Here is a 13855-nt window from a genome sequence, read left to right as displayed (position 1 = left end):
TAATATAACTATTATAACCTTGCCCCCAACACTGCTGAGGAACATGGAAAGTTCACTCAAACAGCATAATCATGGAACTGTTTGGTCCACAGTTACAGGGATGGTATAATCTACTTTCTATGGTTGTTAATTTCCTAATGATCCTTACCCCCTCTTCCTTGTCATTGTTTTTGACACTGATAGTTGTTCCTTTGATGGATGTGTGTGTTGTGGGAGATAAAAGTATATCTTTCCCCCAGGCATCACTACAGGACTGACTAAAATACAGCTTGTTAAATATACCAAAGCCACGGCATATCACATCAGTGCAAAAAATATATTGACACAAAGAAAGAAAGAAAGAAAGAAAGAAAGACAAACAGACAAATAGGAAGACATTTGGTGTATGCTTTTGATGACTGCAGTTAATGCATTTTTGTTTTTAATGTTTTCTAATGTAAGTTTTCAGCAGTCATCAAAGGTGAAAGTGAGGACAAATGCTTGGCAGACTGTGATGGATGTACAAGCAGCTTGATTTGCAACTTCATGACAAAGTAGTCTGTCTCAACTGTATGCAAAAGGCATGCAAAGGACATTATTTGAAAGTGCAGCTGCAGAATAGGCTGGAGTGCAGAGAAAAAGCTTTTCAATTTGATGGCAGGACAAAAGAAATGCAAAAGAACATTTCTTGTAGCCTTAGATGAACTCTGTGTTTACTGTTATTTTTGTTTTTTTTTTAATTATGTGTAATTATGTGTAAACGTCTTTCTATTACTCTCACCATGGGATGCAGTCCCAAAGCCCGAGAAATAACTTTGTAGAAATAACCTTTCCAGACGGGTAAATGCCAATGACTCTGTTCTTCATTGATTCTTCAGTGTCTTTAGATTGCAGCAGATCTTTTAGCCTAAGATGAGAAAAAGAAAGAAAACCAAAGAAAAGAATAAAAAGAAAGAAGTCAACCAAAACCAAGGTACACCTACTTTTGGAATCACAAGAGAACATAAGAAGTGAATTCATGTAGTATAGAACAAAAGATCTACTACCATTCAGTATTTCTGTTATATAAGAAGGACCAACCAACTTTCTCATACAGTGCTGTGAAAAAGTATTTGCCCCCTTTCTGATTCCTGATGTTTTTGCATATTTATCACACTCAAATGTTTCGGATCATCAAACCAATTTTAATATCTTACAAAGACAACCCAAGTCAGTACATATGCAGTGTCTGAATGAATATTTAATTTTTCAAGGGGAGAAAAAATAATCTAAACCTATCTGGCCCTATGTGAAAAAGTAATTACCCCCTCAACCAAATAACTGGTTGTGCCACCCTTTGCAGCAATAACTGAAATCAAGCGTTTGCGAGTCTTTTGCATCACTGTGGAGGAATTTTGGCCCACTCTTCTTCACAGAAATGTTTTAATTTAGTCATATTGGAGGTTTTGGAAGGTCATACCACAGCATATCAAATGGATTTAGGTCCAGACTTTGACCGGGCCACTCCAAAACCTTAATTTTGTTTTTCCTGAGCCATGCAGAGGTGGACTTGCAGGTGTGTTTCGGGTTGTTGTCCTGCTGCATATCCCAAGAGAGCTGGAGCTTGAGGGCAAGAACTGATGGCCGGATGTTCACCTTCAGGATTTTCTGGTAGACAGCAGAATTCATTGTTCCATCAATCACAGCAAGTGGTCCAGATCCTGAAGCAGCAAAGCAGCCCCAGACCATCACACTGCCACCACCATGTTTGACTGTTGGCATGATGTTCTTTTTATCAAATGCTGTTATTTTTACTCCAGATGTAACGGGACTCAAACCTTCCAAAAAGTTCAACTTTTCTCTCATCGGTCCACAGAATATTTCTCCAATAGTCTTTGGGATCATCAAGATGTTTCTTGGCAAATGTGAGACAAGCATTTGTGTTCTTTTTGTCAGCAGTGGTTTTGGCCTTGGAACTCTCCCATGATGCCATTTTTGCCCAGTGTCTTTCTTATGGTTGAGTCATGAACTCTGACCTTAACTGAGACCAGTGAGGCCTCAAGGTCTTTGGATGTGGTTCTGGATTCTTCTGTGACCTACTGGATGAGTTGTCGTTGCATTCTTGGAGTAATTTTGGTTTGCTGACCGCTCCTGGGAAGGTTCACCACTGTTCCTGGTTTCCTCCATTTGTGGAAAATGGCTCTGACTGTGGTTTGCTGAGTCCCAAAGCCTTGGAAATGGCTTTGTAACCTTTTCCAGACTGAGAGATTTCAGTCACTTTGTTTCTGATTTGTTCTTGTATTTCTTTGGATCATGGCATGATTCGTTTCTTTCTGAGATCTTGAAGCCTACTTCACTTTGTCTGACAGCTTCTATTTAAGTGATTTCTTGATTCAACAAATCTGACGGTAATCAGGCCTGGGTGTGACCAATGAAACTGAACTCAGCTTTCCAAGAACTGTGGTTAATCACAGTTAACTCATGATTTAACAAGGGGGGGGGGCAATTACTTTTTCACACAGGACCAGATAGGTTTGGATTTTTTTCTCCCCTTAAAAAATCAAAAAATCATTCAGACACTGCATTTCGTATTTACTTGGGTTGTCTTTGTGAAATATGAAAATTGGTTTGATGATCCGAAACATTTAAGTGTGATAAATATGCAAAAACATCAGGAATCAGACAGGAGGCAAATACTTTTCATGGCACTGCACAAGACACAGTGACGTGTGCAAAAACTCAAGACAAATCACAGGGTGACATTTTACACTGAGTCCAGCATTTTCAGCAAGGATGATGTGGCATTTATGTAAAGAAGTAAAGAATATAACCATGATCAACTACTGATTTAAATATTGATTGCATACATTTTTTTCTTTGCAAGAATGTGTGCAGCACTTGGAGTCCAAGACAAATTTCCCCAAGAGGACAATAAAGTGTATCGTATCGTATTGTATCATATTATATTGTATTGTATCGTATCGTATCGTATCGTATGGGTCTAATGGTCAGATTCGAGTCAATGTGTTTTTTGACAGTCTTCGTGTTTAGTCTCAGCTCTACACATTTACTCTCTTAGCAGGGGTTAAATTTGTTTCTAACATGGAAGGACACATTTAGCATGTTACAGGGGTCAAAGGGGTTATATTAGGAGTCCTTTTAGTGTCCATTTCATGTCTGCAAAATTTTCTTGTTTTATTATAATGTTTTTAAGACTAAGCTTTATTCAGTCATGATTTTAGTTTAGTATTTAATAGAATTAGCTGTAGAGTCCACACAGTATGCTCCACTGTCTGATATTTTGAGCTCTGAGCAGCAGGAACTCTTTGTCTGCATGTTAAAAAGTCAGCAGCTGTTCCAACAAGTGCACATTATTCAATCAAAACTTTATTCAGACCTTTTTCCAGCTTTACTCAGCTTACTGTGACTGACAACAGCTGGCTGAGCGCGCTCCGTACAAATATCAGTCACATCTTTGTGGAGAGAAGAAGTGATGGAGGGCCAGGGCCGTTTCTAGCTTTGTGGGGGCCCTATGCAAAATGCTGTTTGGAGGCCTCTAGTTTGCCAAAATAGAGATTCCGAATCCAGTAGATGATCCATGAACATGCTAATGATACATGATATGTATGATATGCATGATAACCTCTCCTATTAAAAGGAAACATCTTAAGTTGAGCCACTCAAGCAAATAACAAGGAAAACAAAAATCCTCTGTATGTCAATAATAAAACACATATCGAGTGTTTTTAGAAATTGTTTACTTCAAAATCAAGAACACAGCTAATGTCACTCACTAACTAGCATTCTTCTGAGGCTAGCTGAGAACAAAAACCAGACTATTTTTTTGACAAAAATGAAAAAACAAGAAATTGGCCATTTTTTTCTTGTTCATTTCAAACAGGAAATTGATCTGCCAGAAAGTACATTGACCCGGTCATTCCCATCCTACCTGTCGGCAAACCTCACTCACTGCATGATGGTGGAGTTCAACAATTTTGACTTAGTTTTGCCTCAAAAACACTGGCAACAGCTTATAACTGCACCTTATTTTATTCTTATATCCTGCTTTTATTTTTAAGCATGTAAAGTAAGGGTTAAATTCTCCATAGATAAGGCTGAACATTCAGCTTTGGGGCCTCCTATTGGCTTGTAGGGCCCTGTGCATTTGCATAGTCCACGTATAGCAAAAACCAGCCCTGCGGAGGGCTGATGGTCAACTTAAAGTAGAACAGTGGTTCTAAAATGGTGTGCCTTGAGACAAGTCTAGGTGTGCCTTGAAAATTCATCTGACTTTAAATAAGTACTACAACTATGCAACAACTAAAGAGACTATAACCAATGTCCTTACTGCATGCAAGCGTTACACATTGCATTGCATCATATAGCATTGCATGCTCACTGTCCATCTGTTAAATATTCAAATGTAAATTTACATGCAAAAATATGACATCTCATGCTTTTACTTAGAAAATCGCAGGTATGGTGCCTCCAACAGCTGTGAGCCACATAGTTTTATCTCCATGTTAGCACAAGTCATACCATAAAAATTCATAAATGGGTTTGGAGAATATCCATGCAACACACTCCTCTTTTTAAAACAAGCTTACAAGTTTCAGGAGTGAGAAAAGTGGAACAAAATTAAGAGTATACTCTGGTGGAACACTCCTGGTGCCTTGTTATCCTTTGTGCAACCTCTTCCCTTGTAACTTGTCTATCTTAATAGGAGCGACAGAGAGAAAATAGGAACAGGGTGAGTGGGGATAAACCTGGGGAGCTGCAGTGCATCACTTGCAGAGTGTCAGGATGCTACAAAAGGAAACTGTAATCAAACTGATGTAGCTGGCACTTGCTCACATTGCATGCAGTTGGGACTGGGACATGTTGCTACTTGCTACACATGCTAAAGAGGCTATTTTGCAAGGACATTGATATGGTGTGCCTTGAGACATCAGCTTGCTTTTTGGTGTGCCTTGGGCAAAAATAGTTTGAAAACCATTGAAGTAGAAACGTGGAACAGTGGAGGGGGCTTTCAGTTTAGCAGCTTTTAAATGGGGGTGTTTAAGGATGACTTGGCTTGTTCCTAGGCAGCTAAATTGAAACCCTGCAAATTATAATTACATATTATTGACCAGTGGGAAGTCACTAAAACACTCAGAAGCAGCCAAAATTCATCACTATTTAGGGTCACAGTGTCACTGGTTTGCAGAGTGTGGCTTATGTTAGCAGCGCTAGCAACATTAGCTTGCATGTCTACTTGCCTTTAATGAATGTGGTTACAGCTGGTTTTATTGTAGTATAACCCGACATAGCAACACTTTATCTCCACAAGAAAAACTGCCAAGCTGCACTGCTCCACTGAGATGCAATCCATGTGATCTATTTGCTGTCCTTGTTAACCTCTGGGGGGGTTAGCATTGTGCATTATGGCAGTAAATAACTGTACAGTTACTAACCCTGGCTTTTCTGACCTTTGGAGGGATTTCATAACAAGTGTTTCACACATCCAGCTGGTAAACGTCCCATAGACAGTGTTTGGGAAAGGGTAGCCTTTAACAAAAACTAAGATGGTTATTGGATGAACATTCTGTCTGTCACATTTTTACGGGCCAATCAGAGCAACAAAACACGTGACGTAGCCGTTACCAAGGTGCATCGCTACCAAGGTGCATCGCTACCAAGGAGTAAACTCCATAGAGAACTGCATAACGCGAACCATGGCGACTGTAGACGTGTTAGTGCACGACTTACACTATAGCAGCATCCACGCTAAACTCTTCCGCCATAATTGCACCGGCCTCTTGTCTCTGCTTGCTTACATCACGACTCTGCCACACCGACAGTACTGCCCCTTGATGTTGATTGGTCCTGTTGCTTTCTAATTGGACCAAAAATGTTCAGATGGGAGCTTTGCAAAATGGATTCACCAGTGAGAAACGGGCAAATCCATCTGCTTTGCAAGGTTAGGGATTTCAAGTACTTTGAACCAAGTCCCTTTTAGAATATAATGGGATATACACTCTTGTCCAAACGTAAGTATTTTTGAAAACAAACTGTTTTCAGTCACTGAAAAACATACTTTTTGGAAAACTCTCTCCAGGGAGTTTAGAAAGTTGGTTTCAGTGGTAACAGACATCTATTAGAAAATTTGTTTTTAGTCAGTCTTCAGATTAAAATGCTTGTTTTAGTGACATTACAATTATTACCACACTTCAAATTTCTAGTCTAGTTTTAGTCTGGTCTTGTCTCATTTTAGACCAGTTTTAGTAAATGACTGACCGGAATTATCTGGGAAGCCTGTTGTAATGCCAAACTGAATTGTGTGTTCTGGCAGAGCGATTTGTTTTGATGTGTGTAATTATGCTGTCCCTAATGTCTGTAGGTTGAGAACTGAAGGACCCTTAAAGTGTGAAACAAACATCCCTGTCTGCAGGAAACAGCTAACCTGACCCCAAGACAAACTGAATATTTTACAATCATCTGGGAATGCTATAGAAAGCATTTGGGAAGGGCAAGGCTTTTCAGAAAATCTTCAGAAGGTGACTGGAGGAATGTTCTGTCTGTCACATTCATGATGGGCTTTCAGAGCGACAAACGACACAGTGCACATGCACTTCTCTTATGTATGTCATTGCTGCCTTAGATTGTTAATGGCGGAGCTTCATGTAAAATTGATGTCAAGGCCACTTGAGAGACGTGCAAAACAACTTATGGACCAAGACAAGCTTCTGGTGTGACTCTGTGTGCTTGTTTTATAAACAAATGTACTCCAGTTCAGAATAAACTTTCACTTTCCCGCAGCTACATCCAGACTAATGGCTATGCCACAGCAGCCCTTGGATACACCGGAAAACTGTAACCATTATGATCATATACCCACATCGAAACAGAGAGGGAGAAGAGCAAAAATATTGTTTCTGTCACAGAAAGCTTTCAGTGTTGCTCCCTGCTCTTGTTTTAATAAAGAGACATTGTCCAGTTCTGACCAAACTGCCGCTGTGGCTAAGTCCGAGCTAATCACTCCACTAGCAGGCATTGTGTACAAGAATTCACACAAGAAGTGACCCTTTCCCTGTAACTATCACATAGTCATGCCGAAGCAGGTCAGCAGAAGAGTGAGAACACCTTTCACAACATGAAAAGCTTTAAGGGTTGTTTTTATTCTTTATTTCAGAAACGTGGTCCAGTTCTGATTTTAACCGTTTAACTAAAACGTTAAGCTTTTTCTGAGGTAATCACCACAGTGGAAGTGCCCTATACCAACAGCTTTCGGTAGAATCAAACCTCACCCTTAGTGCAAGTCTGTATGTATGGCTCTGGAAGTGGAGTCAGTCAGTCAGTCAGTCAGATGCATACAGATCCATGTGTAGGGCTGACCTTGGCGGTCAGCTGAAAACAGAGGAGGAGATCCACCATTTTCTAAAATTTTCACCTACATGTGGACTCGGCCTAAATGACTGAAAGATAAAGAAAGTTCTGGAATCAGTTTACTACAGCCAACAGCATTAGAGAGCAGTTTTTTAATGCTCCAACATTACAACAAGCCCAATTAAAGTGAATGATAAATGCAAAGTTAATAAAACTGCAACCAATTTTACATAACTTGGGGTCTAAAAGATTAATACATAAAAATTATGTTGGTATATTTCTGGTAGATCCTCTCTATAAAGTTGTCAGACACTTAGAATGACAATCTGAGCCTGCCAGTGATAAAAAACAACTTTTGGTGGACACACTTTGATCCATTGATGATTATGTTGCAGACATTACTGCCTGTCTCACTGCTGCTGCAGGGTAAACACGCCTACTAGAACCAATGCAAAGCTTTTGCAGTCTTTAAGTCATTTTGACCACAAATGTATGAGAAATAATCTCTTTAGTGTCTGAAGAAGTTGTAGTGCACAGTCTATGTCCACCTCACCTGTACCTGTACCATCACATCTGCATGAATCTGATCTTTAAATTATTTCTGTGTATCTGCAGTGTCTGGAACGAGCCATGAAGTTTTCTTTCAACGAGTTCCACCTCTGGCACCAGCTGGGCCTGTCACTCATGGCGGCTGGGAAGGTGAGCTCATTTCTCCTTCAATACCAGCCACACGCACACGCTGACACCATGACACACTAAGGCACACCCAAAGGAGACATTCATCATCTGCAGCTATACTTCTGTCATGTTTCACTGCGGCAAACCCCACACACCCTGGTGTCCAGACGTGCAACAAATAGCATTGACAAATAAGTTTTGCATCTTTATTTGGACTGTTTAAATGCTCTCTAGTGAATTAAAGAGCTGTTTGATTTCTCTATCAGTGGCATGATGTGCTTTCCATCATGCAGCACCAATAAAATAATCATTACTACACACAGAAATGCTTTCATATGCCGACAAATAAAGTGAAATGTTATTGATTTCTTTTACAAAATGGGAATCCTCAACAGACGCTGAAAAAGCTTATGTTCTCATCTGTGTGAGTCAGACATTGATCTTCGCTGCGGGATAAAGTGACACTGCAAATCAATGGAGAGCTCCTGAAATAGTCTGCTGCTCCGTAGAAGGAGAAGGGGGCCGCCTCAGCGACATCACGTCCGCTTCTATTTAGGGCCAGCTGACTGTGTGCGAGAGAGAGCGTGCGCGTGGTCCATTAATGATTGGCCTACATGTATTAAGTGACTGCGTGTCTAAATGGGTCTGTTAGGGCTGTGTAAGGACAGATGATGTGTGTTTGATTCACTCGCTCAAATGTGATTCCGTTTCATTAGTGTGTGTGTGTGTCTTACAGGGTGTCGGTGCAGTGTCTGTATTTAAAGAATGCAGCAGGATGAGACCAGAGGACCCCTCGTTGCCCCTATTGGCTGCTAAAGTCTGCATTGGTCAGCTGCAATGGGTGAATACACACACACATCAATCATACTCAGATATTTAGGCCTAGAAGGAAGTGAATTTCTTTAATCTAAATGAAAATAAGATAGACAGTTTCATACATCCATCATATGGGATTTATTTCACATCCATCCTGGCAACAGCTCATGCAAAGTGCTTGGGAAGGGAAAGAACCAGCAAAACATTCTTGGAGGGTGACTGGAGTTATATATATTTACTACATTCAACGTCATTCAGAAACAAAGTCTGGCAGTTCCATTCATGAAATAACATTGCAAACATCACGGACTAAGAAACATTTCATAAATAAAACAGAGGTCAGAGGTCTAATCCAGGATTCAGTTATGTATGGACCTGCTTTAGAAGTAGTTACATGACTGGTGGCTTGCTTTTGCTTGTAAAGCTACCATTGCAATGCTAGCTATGAAATAACATTACTAAATATGCCAGTATAGCTAAGTTAGTCTTAGCAACGTGAGATTTAGCAAACATAGCTAAAGCTAACATAGCTGCATAGATAACGCACCTATTAGCTTACATAGATCCTTTGTGATCTTAGCTTTAGCTATAATAGCTACACAGCTACATTATCTATAGCTATGTTATGTGAGTCTTTAGCAAATGTAGCTAAAGATAACTTAGCTACACAGATAATGCAGAGATGTAGCTTACATAACTGCTTTGTGAGTTTAGCTTTAGCGCCATTAGCTATGTAGCCATGTTAACTGTGCAGCTCCTTTATCTACATAGCTTATGCAAATGATAGAACTTCATTGCAAAAGAAGCTACAAAGTTCTGTTTGCTCTGTAGCTCTTTTATCTAATAGCTAACAGAGCTACATAGCTAAGAAGCTACATAACTCTGTCAGCAACATAGCCCTTTATCTAAGTAGCTTACATAGCCTACATAGCTTTATAGCTTTATTTACGTAGCCTAAACAGCTAACAGAGCTACGTAAGCTACATTTTCTGCGTTAGAATGTTTTCATGAAGACAAGCTTTACATACAGTACAGCTTAGGTCTAAATGGGTTAATTATACTACAAACAGTAACTTGTAAGCATGACATGCAGGGGCTGTCAGTTTACCAACTATAGAGCCCGTTGGTGAATCAAACTCATGCTGAAGCTGGTTGGGGGAAGAGCAGAACATCTTTTCTGCCAAGAAAAGTTTTCAGTGCAGTTCCTTGAACTTCCTTGATAAAAAGGTTGCCCATTTCTGGTGTAACTTACACTAGCTTCATCCAAACTAATCTCTTCAAAGGCAGCAGTACAATGTAACCACACCTGTAGCTTCCCACTTCTCAAATGGCATTGATTGTTTAGGTTTTAAAGGTTTTAAATGGATTAGCGCCATCTTGTCTTGTTGACTACCTGCACTGCTAAACTCCAGCCAGAACAGGCAGGTCAACTAACCAGCTGCTCTTGAAAGTTTAGGGATCATAATATAAAAACAGAGGAGATCAAGCATTTGTGGTGGCTGTTCCAAAGTTAAAGAACAAGCTTTCCTTCCATATAAGATCTGCTCTGTCCCCACATTGTCACTTTAGCTATTTCCAAGGACCTTAAATTCTAATTAACCCTGACCCTCCCTTTATTGTCCAGCTAGTCTGTTATTATCATGATCACTGTTCACAACTCTTAGGTCAACATGTGTTGTTTTTAGAATGCCTTATAGGTAGATTCTACTTTAGCTGTGCACACAAGAGAGGGGCCCATGAGCCTGAAGTGTACACAGACCTCAAAATGACTTTCAGAGCTCCTGCTCTGATCACTTTGCTCCACATTTTGCAGAGGGACTTGTTGCTGTGATATTTTTATATTTAATGCTGATTACATCCTGTAGGTGGAGCTGTTCTCCTGTCTGTACTGCTATGATTATTCCTTTATCTGGAGAATAGATACAGTAGAAAAACAGCGGGTGTTTGCATCCACACTCATGTGACATTGGATGTTTAAAATCATGCATTTGAACATATTTACTGTTGCAACAGGAAACTATGGTGTTGTTTTTTCCTCTTTCTTGTTGGGCTGCAAATTCTAGTATTCACCTCTATGGAAATCTTCTGAATGAATCAAACCAAGAAAGACAAATTTCTCTCTGCTTTGACTATATTTGACTTAATCAGACTCTATTTTTTCATCTTTACACAAGTGGCCCTTTTATATATTGTTTTACATGTATTGTTGCTCCAGGACTTTATTGAGGTAAACGCATTCTCTCTGGCTGTCTGCAGATACGGAGACAGAGGCACACTATTCATACTGTTATAAATGTGACATCACGTAGAGTATGTAGTAATTTCCCAATTTATTGTTTGCAGATTGGTGTGTGTGAGAGATCCCTGGATGTAGCCTAGACTGCCAGAATTTTTAAGCGTGCAACAGGAACAGACTGGTCCACAATGCTTTGCGGCTCTCAGACAATTCAATAGTGGCGCTGCTTAAACATTTCAGAGTTTACCAAGTTATTCTTTTTACTGTGTTTTGCTGCCCTGACATTAATTTTTTGGCTGCGTTGCTCAACGCTGCCCCCTTGATTTCCAGCAGACATGCTACCTTTAATCCGTATCAGTATGCTCCAAGAAAACATGCAGGAAAAAGGACAAAAATGAACACAGGATACAGGCACCTGCACCTGCCTGCATAGAGCATGAATAAGCCTTAATATGTACTTTCTGTTTACCACACTAGCACAACCACTGTAAAAAGCAGTTTGATAAAATGTTTCTACTTCTCAGTTGATTTTTATTCCCCAGTAAACTTTTTTTAGAGAGTTTATGGTTTCGATCTCTAGTTTCAAGTCTTCTACAACAAAGCATGGTGTTCATTTAGTAAATTATAGTCAAATTTTGAGTCAAGGCCACAGTGTCACGTCTTGTTGACATTAAGTTGAATCATAAGAAAATAAATTTACTTCATATTAATTTGGCATTATAATTTGATAATAATGACTGGTTACATCAGTTGGGAGATTAGGCATGGAGGATGAGTGTTTTTTATCCAGAGAGCAGCACTTTATGGCTCAAGCAAGGGCAGAAGCTTTGTTTTACAACGCAAAAACCTCTTACATTTTTTAAGACTTGACTTTGCAAGAAACTGGTCAGATATATGGACAGGACTAGGCTCCATTAAGGCCAGAGGCATGGTTGGATAAACTTTTCAGCTCTGATAAAGTTTTTGGAACTTGTTAAAATCGTGTCAGACCAAACTACATAGTTCTCTCTCCATTTGTCTTAAAAAGTCCTGCTGTCTCTATCACCCTCTCTTACTGGGGCTGTGTTTGCTGAGAATGCAGCTGCTGCCTGGCATCCTTAGAAGATATTACTTTTTACCATAAAGATTGTTCAGCATACCTCATTTAAATCCTTTATTGAATCAATTTTAACCTTCTTATCTGCTTTGATAACAAATAGTTAATAATAGCTGGGAAAAATGACTATTACAATTTGATTGTGTCTCTGAGTCCTCTCCATTGTCCTGTGGGGGGCCACAGGGCTCTGTCCTGGGGCCCTTGCTCTTCTCTCTTTTTCTGCTGCCCCTTGGAAAAATTATACAGAGTTTTAACATAAAATACCATCTATATGCAGATGACAACAACTCATTTTCACATTCAAGTCCAGTGAAGCCTCAAAGCTGTCCAGCCTGCTTGAGTGTGTACATTTTATAAAGCTCTGAATGGCTGAAAATTACTTAAAGCTCAATGATGATAAAACTGAGGTTTTAGTTGTTGCACACGACAAGTTTGTCCCCCTAATCCTGCAGAACCTGCGTTGCCTCTCAAATGCTGTTTGCCCAAGTCTTCAAAACTGTTTTCATTCGACAATCACATCAAACAGCTAACAAAATCATAATTTTTCCATCTTAGAAATATTAATAAAGTCAGATCACTTGATCTCCTGCTGAACTTGAAATGCTCATACACCTTTCATTTCATCACAGATTGATTATTGTAATTCACTCTTCACCACTCTCAACACCACCACACTAAATCGCCTCCAGTCAGTCCGTAAGCTGCCAGAGTATTAACAAGGTCAAACAAATTCTCCCACATCACTCCTGTAGTCAGATCCCTTCACTGGCTCCTCGTTACTTCCAGAATCAAGTTCAAAATCCTCACACTCACCTACAGATCTTTGCATGGTCAAGCTCCAGATTATTTATCAGAAGTCATCCACCCCTACCAGACATCCCACCCCCCCTTAGATCAAACACATAAGAATATCTCTCTGTCCCACGCACTCACCTAAAGACTCAGGGTGATAGAGCTTTTCAAGCCATCGCCCCAAAATGTGGAATGAGCTGCCCCTGTCTTTGTGCTTGGCAAACTCTGTAAGTTACTTTAAAAGTCAGGTAAAGACTCACCTGTTTAGACAGGCCTTTGGTTAACTGATCTTTCTTTATTGTAATGTGAACTGTTTGTATTGTGTGTTCCTAATGATATTACTCATATCTTCATGCTGTACTATTGTTGTTATGACTACAGCAGTCATGTGGTGATTTCATTGTCATCACTTTTATTCTCTGTATTTTTTACCTCCACCAAGGAGGTCATGTGGTCGGCAGGGTTTGTTAGTTTGTTAGTTTGTTAGTTAGTTGGTTTGTTAGCAACATAACTCAAAAAGTCATGGACGGATTTTGAAGAAATTTTCAGGAAATGTCAGAAATGGCATAAGGAAGAACTGATTAGATTTTGGGAGTGATCCGGATCGCTGTTTGGATCCAGGAATTTTTTAAAGGATTCTGTACTATTTGGAGATATATGTAAAGCACTTTGTGACTGCTGTCTGTGAAAAGTGCTATACATATTAACTTTACTTGCTTACTTACTTACAAATCAGTATTGTCCGAAATTGTCACTCTTTCCCCAAAGCATCTTGCTATATGTCTGGTCAGCATCGCGTTATGTCACATTCCCATGTTCATACTCCTTTATTTGCATTCGTGGCCTGCTTTGGCCCGCCTTGTCCTTCTGTGCCGGATCAGGGAAGTGTTCGGTGCCCAAGCATGGTAGTATGC

The 13855-nt window shown here is 39.8% G+C and overlaps 1 protein-coding gene across 1 annotated transcript in view; it reads left to right on the top strand.

Annotated features, from left to right (window-relative positions):
• The window catches only part of ttc7a (tetratricopeptide repeat domain 7A), a 117679-nt gene that overhangs the window by 25083 nt on the left and 78741 nt on the right, over positions 1-13855 (top strand). Inside the window, exons 10-11 of the mRNA XM_041789910.1 lie at positions 7939-8022; positions 8738-8842. Of these exons, the coding sequence (XP_041645844.1) occupies positions 7939-8022; positions 8738-8842 (189 nt within the window). The remainder of the gene's footprint in view (positions 1-7938; positions 8023-8737; positions 8843-13855) is intronic.

The sequence above is a fragment of the Cheilinus undulatus genome, linkage group 6 (genome assembly GCF_018320785.1).
Source record: "Cheilinus undulatus linkage group 6, ASM1832078v1, whole genome shotgun sequence".
Classification (NCBI taxonomy): domain Eukaryota; kingdom Metazoa; phylum Chordata; class Actinopteri; order Labriformes; family Labridae; genus Cheilinus; species Cheilinus undulatus.
This window is presented reverse-complemented; position numbering and strand designations above follow the sequence as displayed.